Below are 23,621 nucleotides of genomic sequence, written 5' to 3' on the forward strand. Positions count from 1 at the left end.
ATTTTTGCCCCATTAGAATAAGCAGGTCTAAGACATGGATCCTGATATGTTCCCATCAAGTGGTTTCATGATTAGAGCACAAAATTACTTATGAACTACATTTTGACAATCTATTGCAATGAAATCTACATAGAAATACTAGATGTATGGGATTGAAGATAATCTGTTGCAGGCTTGACTAGAAATCACCTTAGGCTTGTAGGCCACTCCCTAATCTCATTTCAAGCCATATAACAAATATCTTTTAGACCGACATCTAGATTCGAAATGGCCCTAACATTGATAGACTGGGCCTTTTGAATTATTTTTTCAAATGATAACTTTTATTATTTCTCCTTATTTTTTTCTTAAAAACCTCCCAATTATACCCTTGATTTCTTTCAAATTTTGCTTTTTTATTTTTTATTAATTTTAATTACATTTGAAACGTTGTCCCCTTCCTGGTCCCCCCACCAAGAATACCCCACCTTATCCCTCTTCCTATTTGCCTCTAAGAGAGTGCTCCCCCACCAACCGAGCTACTCCCACCTTACCCCTCTAGTATCCCCCTTCTTTGGGGCATCAAGCCTCCACAGGAAAAAAACATCCCCTCCCACTGAGGCTAGACAAGACAGCCATCTGTTATATGTGTAGCAGGGACTGCAGACTGGCAATGTATGCTCTTGGGTTGTTGGCTAAGACCCTGGGAGCTCTGAGGGGTCAAGTTAATTAATATTATTGTGCTTCCTATGGGGTTGCTATCCCTTTCTCTTCCTTCATTCCTTCCCCTAACTGTTTCATTGGGGTCCCAGGACTCAGTCATATGGTTGGCTGAGAGTATCTGCATCTCTCTCAGTCAGAAGCTGGTAGACCCTCTCAGAGGACAACCCTGTCAAGTTGCGGACAATCCTGTCCGCAAGCATATCATTACATCATCAACACTATCATCGTTTAGTATCTATGCATGAGATGGATCAGAAGTTGAGGCAATCTTTGGATGGCCTTCCTTCAGTCTCTGCTCCAGGTTTTGTCCATGGATTTCCTTTAGACAGAAATAATTCTGAGTCAAAAATTTTGATATGTGTTTTGGTATACATATATATAAATAAACACACACACACACACACACAGACACACACACTCAGACATCTCTGTCCATCTATATAATATTACTTGTGATTTCAGCCCTCATAATTTTGCATTAGATAGCCAGGCAGACAATATGTCTTACAGTGAAGAAAACTATTTATATTGTGTTATATGACTCATTTGTTTACTTTTAATTTTTTTGTTTTAAGTAACATTTAAAATTGTATTATAGTCTAATATTCTAAAAGAAAACTCAGAAGGGAAAAAGAAACTTAATTTCAGCTCTGAACTGCCACTATAGTGTATAGTCATGTATATTTTCTCATGAGGGGGACATGCTGCTGCTGAAATAAACTTAACAATGGTCTTCAAAATGCTGAACAAGAAAACTAAGGATGAAAAGACCTTCATATGACATTTGAAAAAATAGAAAATTTTTAAATGAGAATAAAAGTGAGGGAGGCTATGAAAATGGATGTAACTATTGAAGCAACAACCTGTTCATAGTTCAGGGAACTTATTCAACCAATGTATCTAGTATTTCATGATACAGTATGGAGTTAGACAGCATCATCTTGTGAGAATTCCCACTACAGAACACAAGACCATGTCTTAGAGACATCACTAAGATTAGTAACAGTGTAGGGCATATGGGAAGAAGGTTGCATAAACACAACAGGATAATTAACCCATTATAATAGGGACATTTTGCAATTGAAATTTGGTTTTGTAAAAGATCTTTATAGATTATACTATCCCATGTAATGATCTCAACTCCTGCTCAGATATGAAGGAAAAAACTTTTAAGAAACAAAGAACTTCTATAACATCGTGGTTGGACAGGGGCTCTGTGCCCCACCAGGACAAAGTATGCACCATCCCACAAGTTAAAAAGGGAGGAAAACTGTTTGGAAGAGAACTCAGCTCCATTTGTCAGGATGGCGACCTGCCCTCAGCAATCCTGGTATGTCTCACATGGCTTTTCTCTGGCTCTCCTAAGACAAAATCCTGCTTCTTAAATACCTGACCCCTTCACTTCTATCACCATGTGGAGTAAAAATTGTGTCTCAAATCATTGGCTTTCCAATAGGAAGATGAGAGAGGGCTATTCAGAAACCATCTACTGGAAAAGTTGGATTTAATCCCTTAACTACTTTGGAAAATCTGATATGAAGAAATGTTACCTGATCTTTAAGGTTTAACATTAGGGTGGGATGTGTATAACAAAAGATTGAAGCACAAAACCAGCTTGAGGTCCTCTGTGTCCATGCCAGCACTTGCACTGCACCTGTGCACACCATTGGTCTGGTTCCCAAGGAGCAACTAGTGCTCTGTGCTGTGTGAAGCCTGATGTATTTCTCTTTTTCTCAGGACATGCTGTACCTACTAAAAAAGGAAGGGCCCACAACCAAGGGTGTTTTTATAGAACCTCCAAGTACAACTTTGTTCCAAACAGTAAAGGACAAATTGGATTCGGGAGAAGAGGTGGATATCGAGAAGCAATCAGTTCATGTAGTGGCGTGGATCTTTAAGGTAGGGAATGTCCTTCCATCATCCACCTCAGGATTCCTCTGTGTCTCTGGGAGTAGTTGTCTTCATTTTGCATTCCCTTGAGTGACAGTAGATACATATGAGAGAAATATGATATGCTCAAAGCCTCCTCTGTTAGTGTTAATAACATGGATGATGCTTTGTTCAGAAATTGTTTAGGCAATGTGATTGTTGGACTATCAAAAGTGAACCCTCCTCTCATTTCTAGGCGACCCAATCACAAAGCAAATGTCCCTATTCTCTGGTGTACAATTTTTCTAACACTCTCAGCCTATGCTCGGAGCCCACAGTTCAGGAGTTATTATGTATATGTATAAACTGGGGCTTAGAGTCACAGGATATTTTGTTCTTTGTACCTTGACTAGCTGTGGTTTTCAGTAATAGTCTCCATTCATTTCAAAGAGAACCTTTTTTGATGGGTAAGGGCTATAATATCTGTGAACATTAAGTTAAACATAATAGAGTTAGGAGTTACACTTGTTTAGTGAACATTAGGACATTTTCTAAGAACCATGACCACATGTGCCTCCATGCTTCCAGTACCAGACGTCCCTTTATGCTCCTGAGAAATATAACTTCCTATGGTTGTCTTTATCATGGTTATCATAATTGTATGTTTCTATCATTTAAAAATAGTATTCAAAAAAAGTATTCGATTGCTTATATGTGCTAGTTTGCTCAACTGTCCATTAGAGGCATGCTTAGCTAAGGAAAGGTTTTCCAAGTAAATCTTATAGTCCAAGTAAATCTAAAAATTTACTCTTTGGTCTCTAGCTTGAATAGATGAAACTTACTGGGCCCACATATCATGGAACGTTTTAACTAGGGGAAATTTGGGGAACTGTGAAGAAAGTTGGAACTAAACTGAAATTTACAGGTGAATGTACTTTGAATAATTTCCATGTTTAGTTTTTTTCCACAAAAATATTTTTCCTCTCTTTATAAGGACTTCCTCCAAAACATCGAGGGAAGTCTAATGACTTCAAAACTATATGATGAGTGGATTGCTGTAACCGAAAAAGTCAATGATGAAGAGAAATTAGTCGCAGTGCAGAGGTAATTGTTGGCAAACTGTGAACAACATCCACAAAATAAAAGTAACATTTGCTTACACACATTATAAATTATATATCACAGAAATATTTTCTAAGAACACTGACAGACAGCAAAAGGTTTCAATTGTTCACAATGCTCACAAACACGAAAGACACTTTTCAAACAGTATGAGTTACAGTGGGAATTACAGTAGCCCACAATTATAATCTTTCATATTCCAACTAGATTTGTCTTTTTTCTGAATTGGGTAAATATTTCAAGCAATAATTTGAGTACAAATTCTTTCATTTTATTTTCAGAGCATCCTGCTTACGATACGATTACTCCATTCCCTTCCTTAATATTTACAAATTGAGTATACTTGTTTTAAAATAACTGTCTCTGTGTTCAGTCTTTTAGATAAAATGCCACCTGAAAATGCAGCTCTTCTGAGGCAACTTTTTCGTATATTATATGAAATTAAAAATAATTCTGCTGTTAATGAAATGTCGTCTTACCACCTATCTGTTGGGTTAGCCCCATGTCTCTTATTCGTGCCCAGCTCCTGCAATAATGGAATGACAAATGATATTAGCAAAAAGGTAATTAGACAAGAAATTTACACCTAGCGTTGATAAGCCTTTACAATGAGACAGGAAAACAGGATTATCCTGAGAATCTTGGTTATTTTGTTGTTGATTGTTTTGGTTTTTGTTTCGTTTCATTTTGTAAAGTAAGTACAGCTTTGAAAGGTGTTCTTCTGGAGGGAGGGAATCATTGGTGCGTTTTAAGTAAAATATAAATGGGCATTTGAGCTCAGTGACTCAGTCTTATGTCTTTATCATTTATAATATCCTTAGACTGACCCAGTGAGAACAAATGCTGTGAAATGATACAAAAAATAAAAAAAATCCTGGGTACTGGGTTCAGCAATCAAGACTTAATTCTGACATATTCAGTTGTTTTCAAGGTGGTTTCCCCAACCAAAAAAAAAGGCAATGCAATTTGGATTTTTTAATCTTATATGGTCCTTAAGAATTCCTGATTAATGTGAGTAAAATACCATTGGCCTCAGGATGCTGGTTATTATTGGTTTACAGAAATTATTGAGTATATTTTTCTATGTTAGCCACCTTTCAAGAACTATATTAACCTACCAAAACTTATGCATTACAGTGATCAAATGGTTATTTTGACTCTAAGTATTTGAGTTTCTGATCCATTATTAATTGACCAATTGTCCTTGGACCTGTAAGGAACATATTGCAAAACAACTCAATTGAGAAACAATAATATTCCTCATATTGTGTAGAATGAAAGATCAGGAGAAGACAGGGTTCCAATGTACCTGCCATTGAAGATACATAATTATCCCATTTCCTCCCAGTCGACCTTATTTCAAATACCTCCCAATATAATGAACCATAAGATCAAGATGTTACCATTGCATCTGTACTGAGTCATCACTATATTAAGATTACATAATTAATTAAAGATATGTGAAGAAATGGCACCTACAGTGATATATTGATGCAGCTGTTACCATTGCACTGCACTGAGACACATGAGTGTTACTGCTCAGATGGGTTTGCCTCTCCCTTGCTTTTTAGACAGCCCATGGGAACTTTCAGTACAATGGTATCCACATTCAGAGGCATTTTCCCTCCTTAGCTCTGCCTTTCTATAAGCATCCTTATAATCATGCTCACACATGTATGTGTCAAATGTAACCAAAGCTATTTCAATGGACAGTATGTATCACATAGTGGCCATCACAATGTAAAAATTGGAAATCATCCTCTTATGTAACATTGCACTGTGATGATCACACTTGATCATCTGATCTCACAATCTTTTAAATTTCTGACAAAATCCTGCACCTATATTTTATAAAAGCTAACTTTTTCTCAGAATTTTGAACTGCATATTTTTAGCCTCCAAGACTAACAATAAAATGTGATTTTGCAACCATGCAAAATGACAGAGACCCTCTGTGTTTGCCCTGTTTTGTCACAGATTTCTCTAGTGAAGTTTATGATCGAAAATTCGCCACAGTTTTTTGGCGAGGACTTGGCTGCAGTGTGGCATGGAGCATCACTATATCATCGTCCCGGAGCAAAGTCCTTGTGTCCCCAGAGTACTCCAACAAATAGTGGGAACGTGAAGGAAACCAAACATGGACTCAGCAGCTCCCCCAGTGGCAGGACATGCACTCCTGGCTATAATACACTGCGGAGAAGATCAGCTGCTCTTCTTCCCCATGAGGGCATTATAGGTATGTATAGTTGTTCTACTGCCATAACTTAGTTAAATCATTGAGCACTGAAAATATGATTTATACCAAACAACAATGAAGGATTTACTAAACCATGTGAGGGATAAATTCACCTATGCATTATAGGTATTATCCTATTGTTAGAATTTGCTTCCAAATTTTAGTACCTCTTTCCACTGGTCCTGAGTTCATGTTAGAGGTTAAACCCAGAAATGAGATTAAGAAATTAAGAATATGTAAAGAAACCATACTTACAGTGATATATTGATTCTTAACATAGATTCTTAAAATAAAGAAAATAGCAACTTAATAGCAAATTGGATTTTCTCTATGTAACTGCTCTGGCTGTCATAGAACTTGCTCGGTGTACCAAACTGACCTCAAACTTACAGACATCCTCTTGTCTCTGCTTCCTGAGATCTAGGAATAAAAGCATGTGCCACCATGCTAGTCTCTTATGAAAATCTGAAAATATAGCATAATATACCCATATGGTTGACATAGACACTATGATCTCAGATTTGAACTCACAGACCTGTGGAGAAAGCCAAAGACTGTAACAGAAGTGCAGTCAGGCAAATTGTGTTGTGAAGGACAGATACTGCTGGTACTTTACTGTTGTCTACGGCAGTCAGAAAATCACATAAGGAGATGAAAAGATTGGTACTACATGAGTGTTTGATTCTAATACCTATAGGCATAGCTTTCAAGGCAAATACAAGAACTTACTCTTTATACATGAAGTACAGGCTGTATACAACTATATATCGAGTGCCTTATGAATCAAGATCATTATAAATGTTATAATACTAATTAGTTATTTTCTGTGTGTTTGTGATATTGCATAAGGCATGCAGGCAGTAAAAGGAAAAGGCTATGCTAGGGCTAAATGAGGGCCAAATGAGTTCAGTTACAGCAATGATTTCCCTTCTTTCTTAGATTCACAAAAACACGAAGTCAATGTATATACTAAACCAACAGTACCATCTCTTAATCCACCACAAGCAAAACAGAAATGTTTGTTTGGCAAATCTCTTACAAGTCTTTTTGAAGACAAAAAGTTGCCTACTCCAATACTTGTGAGTATCATTTTGGGTTTCTACAGCATCTTAGTTCTAAGTAAGTTATTTAATCAAACAGATTAATGTTTAGATAACCTATCCATGAGGGTAAGATCATTTTAAAATAGAAATAATTTCCACTGAATTTTGAGTCATGTAATTGAAAGAAATCAAAAATACAAAAGAAAAAGAAATAGTATTCCCACGTTTTACACTGATTGCATCAAAGATCCTAACCCACCAGCTTGTTGGAGGAAATGGATCTATGGAAGGACCCTGATGATTACCCAACTGTAAAGTCTTCCAGTTTCTTTATGACTCCATATTATTCTGGAGTCAATACCTTAATATCATTACCTCTGAGATTACCCAATCTTTTAAAATTAAAAATTCTATAGACTTTTACTTTATCAATGAATTAGACATATACATTGTTTTTTGCTACATAGTAACATCTTTTATTATATAGTAGACTATATTTAAATGCTGCCTAATATAGCTTAATCTATTTTAAACTAGTTACTAAACTTCTTTAGAAATATATATTTACTATCTACATCTATTTTAGCACTATAGCTGAGTAGGAATTTATGCTATGTGTGAACAAATTTATCTTGTCAGACACATGAGCATTACTGCCCATTTCTTGGGTATTTTAGAGCAGAATTTTCTGGTAACCATGTTTTTAATCATGTAATCAATTGAAAATAGAGAAAATATTGGGTAAATCTGTGTATGATAGTCATTTTTACAGAGTAAAATTATGGAAGAATGATTGACAAATACTTGGGTTCTTAAATGTGACAGCATCTTTAGACATAATTAACAATAAGAAGTCACAGAAAAGGGAAATAAAAGTTTCAGAAGTATAGTGAAAAAATATTTATAAATATATTAAAACTTAGGATACATAATAGAGGCCAGGACAGACAGGAAGTAAAATACTGATTTGATCTCTAGAAGGGAAATATCCCAATATTTACGTAGAATGCTTGAGAAAGATATTCATAGAAGGAAACAGAAAGTAATACAGGACCATTCACCAAAATGCTTTGGGGAACAGAAGTCCAACAAAATCATGATGTTACAAATTAGGGAAAAATGGATTAGGGAAGAAAATGTATTTGGAAGCTAAAACAGAAAAAAAGTTCAATGACTTTTCTATTCCTCTCAGTTATTATTGTGCACCCAAAACTGTCCTTGTTCAGGTTCACAATAAAAGATATATTTGTGCTTCAGATGTGGATGTCTAATAATACAAGCTTATCCTTATCCCACACAGGATATGCTATCCATAATTGCAGAGAAAGGACATGAATCGGATCACATATTCAAAATTCTACCTAAAGAATCACACTGGTCCCTGAGGTATAGGCTTGACAGTGAACAACACATTGACTGGGACGAGGAATGCGTTCTTGTAATAGCATCCGTTTTAAAGGTAAGGAAGGTTTTTACATCACCAAAATTAACATCCCTCTAGAGATGCATATGTCCTTTTCTTTCCTTGAGATTACATGATGGTGTCTGCTTCCTGGAGCTATGAACACATGACCTCTTGATAAGAGGCATAGCAGGTAAAAGTCTGACAACCTCAAAGATTCGTCACAAGGACACAGGTGAACATCATCTGTTGGAAGTTAACATCCTCATATATCAGATGGGCTTTAGTTTGGCCTTACAAAAGTTCCTACTGATTTCACCTCTGAAGTAATAGCGGAACAAGTTATAATAGTGGTAAAAGAGTGTTTTACAAAACACATGTTTCAATAACTCTTACCAAAAAATGTCCTTCAGAAATAACAGCTCAAAATGGCTAGTCCACCACTGATCAATTGGTGTTCGATGTTGGATATTGCCCTCTCTACAGTAGATACATGAAATTGTTTTCAGTCCTAATCAAAAAGCAAACCAGCAATTTCACTTTATCTGAATATTCACACTGGTCCCTGAGGGATAAGACAGACACTGAACAATATATTAATTGGAATGAAGAATGCATGCTTGTTATATCATCTGTGTATCCGGGAACTATGAACACATGATCTCTTGATAAGACACATGGCAGGTAAAAGTCTGACAAAGATTAGAATGTCACAAGATTCATCCAAAAGACACAGGTGAACAGCTTCTGTTGGAAGGTAACATCCTCATATATCAGATTTGCTTTAGTTTGGCATTACATATATTACCACTGATTCACCTCTGGCCATACATTGTGAAGTAATAGGAGGACAAGTAATAATAGTGATAAAAGTGTGTTTTACAAAATTCATGTCTTTAACAATACTTACCAAAAAATATCCCTCACAAATAACAGTTCAAAATGGCTAGTCCACCACTGACCTACAATAGGCTATCAATGTTTGATATTGCCCTCTGTCCAGTAGATAAACAAAATTGTTTTCCTTGTCAATCAGAAAACAATCCAGCACTTTCACTTTTGCCAGATATTGACATCCTAATTCCATGTCAAGTAATCAAGAATTAACCTAAGCTACATTTAACCTGTCTACCACTCTTAATTTGCCAGCAAGCTGCAGTGACTCTAGAGCAAATGTCATTGTTTGATTTCTGTTTGGGCCTTGATCTGAATTCACCTCTCAGGACTGTGGACTATGGCCCAGACATCAAGAGAAAAGATAATGTTCAGGGATTAACTATGTTTAATAACATTGGGCAAAGGTACCCAATTATTCCTCCTTGGCCCTTGAGCTTGCCAAGTGTGTCTGGTTCAAATTGTCAGAAACTTGTTACCACATCATGGGGAGAAAAGTTAAGATCAGTGACTGAAGGTAGCCATGTGCATTCAAAGCAGTTTACAGGAACACCTGGGATTCTTCCAATTTTATGACTTGCTACCCTTAGTACAACACAAAAGTTATTTGTGGTATTTTATGAGCAAAGACAGTTTCTGTTCTTTAAACAAACTGATGCTTACAACTTAATTTATATTGTTTTACCTTTACCAATTTTAAGAAAAAGATATGATACTGAGACCTTCTCACTTGGAAAACATATAAGAAACTTCCTCACTATTCCAAGTGGTCTGTAAGCAGAGGTCTACTTGTATATTACAGCTTTACTCTGTGTGTACTATACAGATTCACCAAATTATACAATCAGGATCAGGTAATTTCTGGTGCTGCCATCTTTTGATAGTTGCCTATTTCCAAGAATAGGATTTTTTTTTGTTCTTTGTTTTGTTCATTTGTTTTATTAGTTACTATCATCATCATCATCATTATTATAATTATTATTTTTACTTTAAATTTATTTATTTGTTCATTTTATGTCTCCTATGCTGACACCCCCCCCACTCTCTCCTCACAGTCTCTTTCCTTCTCTGAGCCAGTTACGGGCCCCTGCTACTACCCTGTCACCTCAACTCTGTTCAGGGATAGCACATCTTCTCCCCTAAGGCCAGTTGGGGAAGGGTTTTCAAGTCAAGAGCTTGCAGATAGCCCTGCTCCACATGTTGGGGGACTCACATGGAGACTAAGTTTTAGATTGCTATAAATGTGCAGTAGGTCATGCTGCAGCTCCTGTAGGCTTTTTAGATGGTAATTCAGCCTTTGGTATCTCCTAGTGGTTCTGGGTAGTTGATTCTGTAGCTCTTACTGTGGAGTTCCTATCTCCTTTAGGGTGTGGAATCCTTCCCTCATTTGTTCCATACAAGTCCCTGATTGATCCATAAAATCCAATGGTTGGCTATGGCTCTTCATATCCCATTTCAGTCAGCTGCTGGATGGGGCCTCTCAGAGGGCACTCATGATAGGCTCCTGTCTGGATATTCCATGTAGGAGCTGGCTTCTTTTAGGCAGAGAGAGCTTTGGTCTGGGAAGTGGAGTGGAGATTTATGATTACAAAGAGTGGTGTAGACTAGAGACCAAGAGAGGCAATTTGAACAGACTGTAGTTTTATTTCATTGCTATAGCAACTAGGACTCTGCTTCATTGATTCTAGTCTTAGGTAAGAACAAACAAGATCCTGCATATAGGTTCCACATTTGATCCAAGATTCTGGAGAGATGGCAGTTTGGGAATCTTTTTGGGAAGTACGCTCTCAATCAGTGACTGTCAGCCTCCCTAATCCTGTAACACTAATATATTTCCTCATGGCTTTGTGACTCTTAACCAGTACTTCATTTTTCTTCTCATCATAATTCAAATTTTGCTCCTCATAGTATTATAAAGAAAAATGGATAGAATATCTGATATGTAAAATGTATGTGACCCCATAATGATTATGACCCACAAGTTGAGAATCACTGGTCTAAACTGCTAATTTTAAACAATGTTTTTCCAGTACTTTCTAGAATGTACATTGACCATTACTTTTTGTTTTATTTTCAATAAAAAGGATTTTATTATTAATATTGATGGAAGCTTACTAACCTTGGAATTCTATGAAAATTGGCTTAGCATCCCAGACGAAGGAACTCTGGCTGAAAAAATTAATGCCATCCAAAGGTAATGATACAGTAAACACTTGGGGAACTGCACCAATATAGTAACAGTGCTTTTGTAAGGTACATAGGCTTGTGTTTACAGGATTATAAGCTGGAATGATGTCCCATGCCAAGAGGTTTCCTTAGCTCAGACATGTATTGTCACTTTTTAAAAATTCCCATTTCTCAAGCTAGCATGTTGAACCATGTCTGTAATCTTACCTGGGAGTCTTCTCCTTTATAAATGCCATGATTTAGAATACAGTCTATGTAACACCTTGTGTTCAGGTCAGCCTAGAGTATTGGTTTAGTTCCTGTGTGAGACAAATTAAAAGAAGTATGTGCATATAATACCTGTGGGTTACTTGCATCCTAGAATTGTTACCATGGTATTGTGAATATTTCACATGGTCAATATATGTCATTGATTAGAACATAAATCTATTATTGAATTCTTTTTTCTCAACTATAACTATGTAGAAACGTCTAGGTCAGGTATAGCTTTGACTTCTTTGAGTCATTTTTCTGTGTGATACCCCATAGAATCATTTCATACTTAACCAGAGCTTTGAACTCCCATTGCAACACAGGAACCCTGCATCTCTGTCTTGTAGTAGCAGAAACTTTTATAATTGTATTGTGTAGGGTCACTAGTGTGCTTTCTGCTCCTTATGTTCTAGAGTGTCACAAGAGTGTTACATGGATTCATACTACATTAGATATTAAATGTGTCTCCACTCCACGATGGTTGGAAAGATGGTTTACTGTTTAATAACACTGGATGTTTTCATACACAGAACACACATGGGCTTCAAAAATCTTCATTCATTCTAATACCAGGGCATTGAGTAGAGTCAGGAGTGGGATTCTGCTCCTTAAGTTCTAGATTGTTATAAGACTGTGTCATGGATTTATAATACATTAGATGTTAAAGGTGTCCCCATGGTGGCAAGAAAGATGGTTTGCTGTTTGATAACTCTGGATGTTTTCATACACAGAACATACATGGTTTGCAACAATTTTCATTCATTCTGATACCAGGGATCCTAACATGTTCCTCTGGCTTCTGTATGTAGCAGTCATACATCTTGTACACTGATATTCATAAATAATTTTAAAAATGATTTTCCGTGATGCTGTACAGAAATGTGATTTGCGGAAAATGTTTTATGTAATATTCTAGCTATATATTCTTTCTTCTTTTGAATTCTGATTATACTAAGAGTTGGTCCACAAAACATTTACCATATTTGCTCTTCATAGTTAGATTTCTAACTTACATTATTTTCAAGATGGTCTAACCTAAAATTTTTTTTCTTTGTTTAGCCTTTTGCAACAGATCCCAGAACCAAACTTTATACTATTAAAACATCTCGTGTATGTATTAGTAATAATTAAAGATTCTTCCATGAATAATTTAGACAGTTACAGGTTATCTTTGCGAATAGCTCCACATGTACTGTGGGGTAAGACTTCGAGAGACTCATTATTTGGGACTGACGTCTTAAGAAAGGTAAGGGAATCTGAAATTTGTCTTTGGGAACAAAAGTCTAATTATTATTCAGTAATTGGTAATACTATAGAAAGATTATTTCTCTAGCAGGAAACCCTAGGTTTGCATTCTTCTGGAGTGGAGTAGAATATGTATTGTTCTATTTCAGAAAGATTTGGGAAGGGAGATTTATTTTAATGTAGTTTAAAGTAAGTCAATCATTTCTTTCTACTGCTCTTTCCTTCTTTCTTCTTAGATATTGATTTAGATATTGATGTTTTAGCCAACAATAATCTGCACATGTAATGGTAATCTAAGAAGACTTGGGTGAAATTTTAAAAGATCCAGATTACCTAGATTACCTAAGCTTTGTTTGTTTTTTCCATTGTAGCCCTATTTTTGGAGTATAGAATAGTTGTGTTTCATAGTGGTGAGAACATGATATTACTTAATATTCACATCATGTGAATTGCTGGTCATATTAAAGCACATTTCATATATATGTGTGTATATATATGTATACATATATGTATGTGTGTGAGTGTGTGTGTCTATGAGTGTAAGTGTACTTGTACATGTACATGTATTTGTATATGTATATACATGAATAATTGGTGTATATTTTGTATGCTTTCCATTATTTTAGCACTAACCTATTTCAGGTACAGTTTTATGTTCCTCAGGTATACTGTTGCTGTTAATTTTATTATAAACACACATACATCAACATTTTTCACTAATTAATTTACTGTATATCCTGATTGCAGTCCCTTCTTCCAAGTCCCATCTTTACAACCTGTTTTTCCCTCCATTCTTCTTTACCTCAGTAGTGTAGAACTTCCATTGACACCAACTCACTCTCATACATCAATGCACAACAGGAATATGTGCTTCACCTTCTACGGAAGCCGTACAAAGCAGCCCAGATAAAAGAAACCAACCAGTGGTAGAAAACAGAGTCAGAGCCAGTCTGCACACGAACTGTTAGGGGACATACCTGAAGATCAAGCTGCCCATCTGCTACATATATGTAGAGGGCCTAGATCCTGCTGCTGGAGCATATGATGGGGGAGGTCCTGCAGATTCAAAGCTCAAGGATCACAATAATCAAAGGCTACAGCAAGATACCAGGATATAGGAGGAGAGGCATCTCAAGGAGTTTCCAACATTGAGAGTATAGTGAAATACAGAGAACTTAAACCAGACTTATTTCATTGTGCATTTGCAAGAAAAATCTATTTGGACAAGAGTATATAATGTGTGATCACTTATGGCAAAACACATCTCACACATTGTATTTTTAATTTTTTAATTTTAATTTGATTTAATTTTTATTTAATTTTAATTTTTGAAATTTAGTGAGGAGGGATTGTTTCCAAGGGATATCTGGAAGGATTGAAAAATGAAATGAGAGTTACTTGGTAGCATGATTAGAAATTTCAGAGAATCAATAAAGGACATATATTTTGAGAAGAATAAAAGGCAAAGAAAATGTAAATATGACAGAAAGCAAGATACATGTTAACTAGTAGCTCCCAGGTATTCGGTCCACAGAAAAGAAGATATCATGATGTTACTCACAATGGAGGATGATAGCCCAAGGGATAGCTTGAATAAGATTCTTACTCAGGACTCTACTTGGCTTGGACTAGAAACATAGCTTTTTTAGTTAATTTCTAATTACCAAGGTACTGGAAACTTAAAATCCAAGCCTATATCAAACTGCATGTTTAGTCCAAATGAAACAAGAAAATGCATATTTCACTCTTAATAACTATTAATGGTTCTTCCTTTATGGACAGTTCTTTTCAAACATATTCTTTTGTATGGTCAAATATGAAAACAAAGAAGCAAAACTATTCTGTACAATCTGCATATAAAATAGGACTATCCTGTGCAGGACTGCTCAAACATAAACTTAGGTGCATGCTGGGAAGAAACATGTGATGAGTAGAGTTTACTTAACCTAAGCCATCATCTCAGAAGAAAAGTAATTTACCAGTGCTGTTCAATTTAGGAAGTGTCATAATTTTCTACGATTGCTGTGACAAAACACTGATGAAAAGCAACTTATAGAAGACAGGTTACACTTCACAATATACTTGCAGTTACCAGTTAAATACTGAGAAACATCAGAACCCAAAATGAAACAGGGAGGCAAGAACTGAAGCAGAAGCCTAGTTGGAACACTGCCTAATTATTTCTGACTAATAACTCAAGGGTGGCACCATCCTGGAGATCTAGGCCCTACAAATTCCAAGGTTAATCAAGACAATATCCCTTAGACTTCACTATAGAATAGGTCAATCTGATGTAGGCATTTTCTCAATTAAGACTCCTCCTCACCAACTTCTTCTCTCAGTCACATTTCTATGGCCTTAATAAAACACATGGGGGAACACATGGCTCCATCTGGATATGTAGCAGAGGATTGTCTTATTTGGCATCAATCACTAGGAGGGGAGGCACTTAGTCCTGAGGGGCTTGATGGCCTAGGGTAGGGGAATGTAAGGTTGTTGAGGCAGGAGTGTGTGGGCAAGTGAGAGAACACTGCAATAGAGGCAAGGGAGGAGATATAGGATTTGTGGAAGGGAACTGTGAGGTAGGATAACATTTGAAATGTAAATGAATGAAATAAACAATAAAAAATAAAACAACATGACCAGGGAAACATTGAAGTAGGTGGTTATTTGGGACCTACAAATGCTGAGCTAGTATCTCACCTCAATGTCATGACAGAGGAGCAAAACCAAAGAGGAAGCTGAGACTGATGGTCCTTATCTTGGGAAGCAAAAATGTAGCAGAGAAAGTACATTGAGAATGGGCACCTACCTTTGTAACTACAAATTCTAAGCAGTGGCATACTTCCACCAGGAGGGCCAAGGCACCAGAACATTGTAAATGAGAGAGTATTGTGATACCTGGAACTAGAGAGGCCTCCCATTCAAAACATCACAATAAACAGCTACCCCCACCCATACACAAACCATTAACACATAAGGGTCATTAATTTGGTTCAATCAGTTTTTTGCAGCAGATCAGTTCTGAAATTTTGCGTTGGTTAAGTAGTTCTTCTGTCCTTTGCAATACGTATGAAATTTTAACAAGTTGTGTAAAACGCAAAGAACTTAGAGTCGCCATTTCAGAAACTTCACTTCATGGGTTCCTATCTGTGTTTGTGTTTCCTCATAGTACTGGATTTCATTTTTAAATTTATTTTGTAAACTATGTGAAATGACAATCTTGTTTTGCCTTGTTGTGTTATAGTTGTCCATTATGCAAATCATGATCGACAACTACCATGAAATATTTGGAAATGATGATATGTTTATTAAACATACTGACAAAGAGTCTAATGACTTAAGGATGAATGAAGAATCAAAAAGTTCTTCTGACAAATCACCTGTTATGACAAATGTCATAGCATGCTGCACCGGGACAACCTGTGATAACAATGAAAAATTAAATATTTCATGTGCTGCTCTGCAGGAGGAAGGTCCTCCAGGTAAGACAAGATTTATTTACTCGTTAATTTGTAAATATCAGAGAAGCATTGGAACAAAAATGCTTATATTAGAATATGGGAAAAGTTTTTAAACATCACTTTAATTAAATTATACTTAAATATATGCATATATATGTATGTATACACACATACACTTACATACATATGGATACATAGAGGTATGAATGATACACTATTTAGAGAAATCCCAAAATATTGTCTGCTATAATTTCTCCCCTTTCTCCCCATGCTCCTTAAGTCATATAGGAGTTCTTGCATAGTAATTTATTATTGTCGATAAGATCATTTAGAAACTATGATTTGATTTAAAAATCCATTAAACATTCTGCAAGATTAAGCCCTGCACCACTGTCACCAATCTTTGTTATCCTAGTGCAAAAATACTGTTTAACTTCCTATGAGGAACAATATTGCAAAATGCTTGGCATTGGCATAAATATTAAATTGCACAGGATCCACTACAAAACCTAAGTGAGTTATGATAGAGACTAAAACTCACCTGATTAACAGGTAATACCATGCAAATTCAAATACATTATTAACTCAAGTAGCACTTTGTATAGAGTTAAAGTATACTGAAATATTACTCTGATCTGAAGTGAGGTGAATATATGATCAGAGTGATTGTCTGATGATGACATTTAATGTTGCATTTAGCAGGACAAAACAGAACATCTACCACATGTAAGTTGTAAAGGATGAGTTAAGTAGGTCTAAGGTCATTCTATTTTAATGTTCCCTTCTACTTCCCATATAATCATATCAGAAGAATTATTATAAGATCCTATGTTAGTTTTGCAGTTCACCATATTAGTTACAAATAGTTTTCACTCATTAGACTTACTTTATGCTGCATATTTCACATTCTTTGCTATTATAACAAATGTTATTAAATTTGGTTATTGCTTACACTCCAGTGTGCCTTGTTTATGGTCCTCCACAGTCTTTGGAAAAGGGCATTTTTCAGTCTCAGCCTCTACAGCCCAGTTATAGTATTAGTTTTCCCACCTCAGTTACCAATGTGTGGCCAGAAGTTAATGACACTGAATAATCCCTCAGATTTCTGCGTACCATCCAGTGCCATAGAACGTTATAAATAAAATTCCATTAATAATCAAAATTAATCCACACATGATGAACTTAGAGGTGGATCATGGATGTAGAATATGTAAAATGACCTGAAAAGATAATCCAGTTTCTAAAGCAATTGAAATACAGGCTTTGTGACATGAATTAGTGTCATCAAAACATACAAAACAAAGCTAGGTATTGTAGCACAATCATCTCTAAACCAGAAGCTTCTACCTGAAGGGAGATGGCAGTTGGGGATAGTAATTATTGGACAGAAGATTCCTGACATATTGTTCAATAATGATCAATAGAGAAGCTTCTGCCCCCCCCCAAAAAAAAAAGAAAAGAGAGAGATTGAAAATGACCAAAACTGGAGGCTCTCCTAAAATGTTAATAAGCTCAAAGTTCTAAATAAGCTTTAAATTCATCAGCAGTGATGTGAGCTGCCCGTGTTTTACACACACACACACACACACACACACACACACACACACACACACACACATGCATTACATACACTGAGAAATGCACAGAAGCATACAGCATATTTGCTTTATCTCTCTTCATCACCTGAGAAATCAACATGAAATATTCTTTTTCATGGTTTGTCTATCTCGAAAGTGTCTGTAATACAATTTTGAGAAATGGAAATCTTAGAGAAAACCTCCAGTAAAAAATTGATAATTTCCATATTTACTGTCCTTGGTCCCTCCAGAACTCCCATTACTATAAGTTCACAAGATTTTCATTTATTACTAGAATTATTTTAAATTATTTTAAATTTTTATCAAAAACTGAATTTTAGCACTGTAGCCTGACTTTTCTGCCTTAAGTCCATCACAGTCACTGCCCTTTGAAACTCATTTTAATATTGTTTTATACATGTTTTTATTTATATATATACTTGTATCTTTAAAAACATGAATATTACTTGAGTTCATTTTGCTCTGTTTGTGAATATGGTTTCTACGATATACACTGTGTATTAGGTAATCCATATGCAGGTCATTTCTGGAAAAATTAATATTCTGTCAGTTGTAATTAGCTCCCTATGACTTTTGACAAGTGAAATTGTGAGCATTGCCTTAACACTGCATTGATGTTGCTATTATTGTAATTTTGCACCTATTTTTATGAAAGGCAATTTCAAAACAGACTTTCAAGTATGCTGGGTCTTACAGTAGTTGTAACCCCTCTTCTACAATGCTCCCTGAGCTACAGAGCATTTAGCTCTAATGATCATGTATTTGCTGGTGCTGGATTTTCCATAATGCAAGTATCTCTTCATTGTGTCCAGTTTTTTTTTTTTTTTGTAATGGTCTCCATTTTCTGTACAAAGAGGCATTGGTGTTGAGAGATGATGGCCCCACTTATTTGTGGATGTAAGACTAATATTTAGAATGCTGTAAGGAATGTGGCAAATTTAGTAAATTAATGTGATAAATTTTAAAGTTTTTACCAAACTGGCTACATATATCAGACTAGATTTATAGCACCAGCCATTTCAATCCTGGTGAGAGATATTCTTGTCTGTTAAAGTATTTCCTGTGACTTCCCCCCCCCAAAAAAAACGGATGCTTTGGGTAGCAATTGGATTTCTCTCAATATTTGGGACTTGAGTGCTAGTTGTCAAATAAATCTTACAGGGATGTCTCAGGAGTCAACTGATTCTAGCTAGATACGTCTTAGCAGCCTCCAGCTTTAAGTCAAGGTCCTAAGGTAGGTAAACCAGTAGGCAGGTTGACATGTTAGGGAAGCAATTGATAGTTAGTTGTACTCACCTGTAATGCATATGAAATACAACAATAAACAGTGTGGCAAAATATCCGAATAAGTGCAGTAAGTGACACTAAGAGCTCAGTTCATAACAACTGTTCTTTGATTAGACTTAAATATATTTTCATTACCACAGAATTGAACATAGTTCTGGGTCTTTTGCTTGGTTTCTCAGAAAAAAATGTTATTCCTAGGTACTCCTTTATAGTTCAACATTTGATCTCTTGTTATTTCTCTTTAGGATCGTCCATGCAGGTCCTTTGACTTGTCCGAGTCACATATTTTCACTCCTCTCTGACAAGATCAATTCATTTTCCTAGTTTAATATAAAAAATTGAAATATATACAATCCCTTCATTTTTTACTTCTTTAATTTTCTTCTTTCCACATCTGCAATTAGCCTTAAATGATTATAGTCTGAAGTGTTAAAAGTTGAAATATCAAGTAATAAGAAAATGTTTACCATACTGTGTTAAGTGAAGAACATTTAGCAGTAACTGTCTTATTTTGCAAGGATGATAATGGTTCTATCTCCTAGAATTTCCTTACAGTGTGTGCTGCCCCTCATCTAGTTATGTATTAACTATTAGGGAATTAAAGACTTGCTGTCATCATCTTTAGTCATACTCAGTGGACTCTTGTTTCATACAGCATTTGTAAACAAATAGAAAAATGTTCACAATTGAATGAGGCTAAGGGGATGCAAATTAGACATAAAGAAGTCAAAATAGCTCTTTCTGAAGATTATATGATAATAAACATAAGTGAGTTTAAATAATCCATAAGAATACTCAGATATCTTATAAACTCAACAATTAGCAGCATACAGAATTAACACACAAAGTGAGCTTTCGTCTTTATAAAAATTACAAACTTAATGAAAAGAAAGTCAATGAAACACCATCATTCACAGTAAACTTCAAAAGTGTTAAGTTACTTGGGGAAATTCTAACCAAGATGTAAAAGACTTGTAGAATTAAGAAAACAAAACAAAAACAAAAACAAATAAGAAAAACAAAAAATTACAACCCAAAACAACAACAACAAAATCTTACAGATTGAAGAGATATCACATCATGGAAAGATTCCCCCATACTCATGAATCAGTAACACTTATATAGTGAAAAATCTAGACCATCATATAATACCATTTTGATTTATCCTTTGAAAGCATTATAAAATTTATAACACCTTTGATGTTATTAGGAGAAACACTATTATAGAAGTGATTTATTTACCTTCTTTCCTCCCAGTCTTCTGCCATGTTCCCGTGACCTCACCCATAAAGCCTCACCAACATCACTCCCTAAACATTAACTGAACAAAGACAACACCAATGGGCATGAGAAACTAAATGGGACCTGAGACCTAGACAAAGAAATATAGGCAATTGCATATTAAACAAGAGTATGCAATTGTGTCTAAAACAAGTGTATTTTGGGATGCAGGAGAAAGATGGAATCTGTTTTCTTACCCAAACTGATAGTCTGTATTTTACTAGGTGAGACAGATTATCTATCATTAGATTTCATTTATTTATGGGTCTTTGTTATTTTGTTGTTGCCATATACTTTTCACTCTTTTGTTGAATGACTACAGGCTACATTCCTGTCCTCTTGAATATATATATATATATATATATATATACCTTATCTTCAGATTGTTGTTTGCCTTTTGTAGATCAAGATTGCTGAAGAGAAATGGCTTCCTGGTGATTATACTATGTAATGTTTCTCCTCTTTTGCTAATATGAATGATATTTTTGCTTAGTAATAAAGTCAAGGCTAATATCTGTATTCTTTGACAACATGTTGATCATTGATCCAGAGCCAACTGTATTTTGTAATAGCCATTGAAAATTCAGGTGTTAGTCAAATGCGGTCAGCTCTATGTGTAACTTGGTCTTTTCCTTCATAGCTTTTTGTATTTTTATTTCTTATTTCAGTTAGTCTTTCATTATTATGTGTTTGCTTGATGTTTTCTATGCTTCTAATACTTAAACAGGTATCTCTTTCTGATTTAGGGGCTATAAAATGAAAAGTGTATGCAAGGGTAAGTGAGTTCAGTTACAACAATGATTTCCCTTCTTTCTTAAATACAGAGAAATGTGAAGACAATGAATATTCCAACCCACCAGTACGTTGTCTATTTCCATTACGACCTGCAAAGAAATGTTTGTTTGGTCAACCTCTTACAAGTATTTTTGAAGACAAAAAGATACCTACTCCAATATTTGTGAGTATCATTTTGGGTTTCTACAGCACTTTTGTTCTAAGTAAGTTATTCAATCAAACTGATGAATGCTTAGATAACCTATCCATGAGGGTAAGATCATTTTAAAATAGAAATAAGTTTCACTGAAGTTTGAATCATGTAATTGAAACAAATAACATTCCCATGTTTTGTACTGACTGCATCAAAGATCCAAACCTCAAAGCTTGTTGGAGGAAATGGGTCTATGGAAGTGCCCTGCTGATTACCCAACTGTAAAGTCTTCCAGCTTCTTTATGACTCCATATTACTCTGGTGTCTCCCTTAATATTATTGCCTCTGAGATTACTCAATCTTTTAAAATTAAAAATATCCATATATCTTTACTTTACATTATTAATGAATTAAATATACACACTGTTTTTTTCTATATATTAACATCTTTTATCCTAGTGGACTATACATAAATGCCACCTAATATGGCTTAATCTATTTTAAATGAGTTATTAAACTTCTTTGGAAATGTATATTTACTGTCCAGCATCTACATTAGTAATATAGCTGTGCTATGAATTTATGCTTTGTGTGAACAAATTTATCTTTTCAGACACATGAGCATTACTGTCCATTTCTTAAGTATTTTAGAGCAGAATTATCTGGAAGCCATGTTTGTAATCATGCAATCAATGAAAATAGAGAAAATATGAACCAAGTCTGTATATGGTAGTCATTTTTACAAAAAATTATGGAAGAATGATTGACATATACTTGGGTTCTTAAATGTGACAGCATCTTTAGACATAGTTGAAAATAAGAAGTCAGTGAAAAAGGAAATAAATGTCTCATAAGTATAGAGAAAAAAAATCTTTCTAAAAATACAAAACTTAGGGGTCATAATGAGACCAGAACAAACCGGAAGTAAAATAGTGATTTAATCTCAGAAAGGGAAATATCCCAATATTTACTTAGAATGTCATTCTTTGAGAAAGATATTCATAGAAGGAAACAAAAAGTAATAGAGGACCATTCACCAAAATGCTTTGGGGAACAGAAGTTCAAATCATGATGCCTCAAATTGGAGAAAAAATGGATTAGGAAAGAATGTATTTGGAAGCTAAAACAGAAAAGTTTCCATGTCTTCTTCATTCCTCTCCGTTATTGCTCTCTATTCAAAACTGCCAAAGCTCAGGATCACAATAAATGACATATTTGTGCTTCAGATGTATAGATCTCTAATAATGCAAACTTCTCCTTATCCCACACAGGATATGTTGTCTATAATTGCAGAAAAGGGAAAAGATACAGATCACATATTTAAAACTCTATCTGAATATTCACATTGGTCCTTGAGAGACAAGATAGACACCTATCAATATATCAATTGGAATGAGGAACGCGTGCTTGTAATAGCATCCGTATTAAAGGTAAGGAAGGTTTTTTTCAATCACCAACATTAAGCATGGCAATACAAATGCATATGTGCATTCTGTCCTTGAAATTACATGATGATGACTGTTTCCTGGAACTATGGACACATGATCGCTTGATAAGATGCATGGCAGATAAAAGTCTGACAAAGATTAGAATGTCACAAGATTCATCGCAAAGACAGAGGTGAACAGCTTCTGTTGGAAGGTAACATCCTCATATATCAGATTTGCTTTAGTTTGGCATTACATATATTACCACTGATTCACCTCTGGCCATACATTGTGAAGTAATAGGAGGACAAGTAATAATAGTGATAAAAGTGTGTTTTACAAAATTCATGTTTTAAATAATACTTACCAAAAAATATCCCTCACAAATAACAGTTCAAACCGACTAGTCCACCACTGACCTACAATAGGCTGTCAATGTTTGACATTGCCCTCTGTCCAGTAGATAAGCAAAATTGTTTCCCTTCTCAATCAAAAAATAATCTAACACTTTCAGTTTTTCCAGATAGCTACATCCTAATTCCATGTCAAATAGTCAAGAATTAGCCTACCCTACATTTAGCCTGTCTTCCACTCTTAATTTGCTAGGGACTTGCAGTGACTCTAGAGCAAATGTCATTGTTTTATTTCTGTTTGGGCCTTGATCTAAATTCACCCCTCAGAGGA

General features: G+C 35.3%; 1 protein-coding gene across 3 annotated transcripts in view; it reads left to right on the forward strand.

The window, feature by feature from the left end:
• Positions 1 to 23,621, forward strand: part of Tgap1 (GTPase activating protein testicular GAP1) — a 73,612-nt gene that overhangs the window by 27,549 nt on the left and 22,442 nt on the right. For all 3 annotated transcript variants that reach the window (XM_039101957.2, XM_039101958.2, NM_001007635.3), the window contains 12 exons: positions 1,854 to 2,032; positions 2,440 to 2,601; positions 3,566 to 3,675; positions 4,067 to 4,256; positions 5,671 to 5,929; positions 6,869 to 7,008; positions 8,273 to 8,431; positions 11,353 to 11,462; positions 12,767 to 12,953; positions 16,200 to 16,437; positions 21,407 to 21,540; positions 22,782 to 22,940. In XM_039101957.2, the coding sequence (XP_038957885.1) occupies positions 1,854 to 2,032; positions 2,440 to 2,601; positions 3,566 to 3,675; positions 4,067 to 4,256; positions 5,671 to 5,929; positions 6,869 to 7,008; positions 8,273 to 8,431; positions 11,353 to 11,462; positions 12,767 to 12,953; positions 16,200 to 16,437; positions 21,407 to 21,540; positions 22,782 to 22,940 (2,027 nt within the window). The remainder of the gene's footprint in view (positions 1 to 1,853; positions 2,033 to 2,439; positions 2,602 to 3,565; positions 3,676 to 4,066; positions 4,257 to 5,670; positions 5,930 to 6,868; positions 7,009 to 8,272; positions 8,432 to 11,352; positions 11,463 to 12,766; positions 12,954 to 16,199; positions 16,438 to 21,406; positions 21,541 to 22,781; positions 22,941 to 23,621) is intronic.

Source organism: Rattus norvegicus, chromosome 2, assembly GCF_036323735.1.
Source record: "Rattus norvegicus strain BN/NHsdMcwi chromosome 2, GRCr8, whole genome shotgun sequence".
Taxonomy (NCBI): Eukaryota; Metazoa; Chordata; class Mammalia; order Rodentia; family Muridae; genus Rattus; species Rattus norvegicus.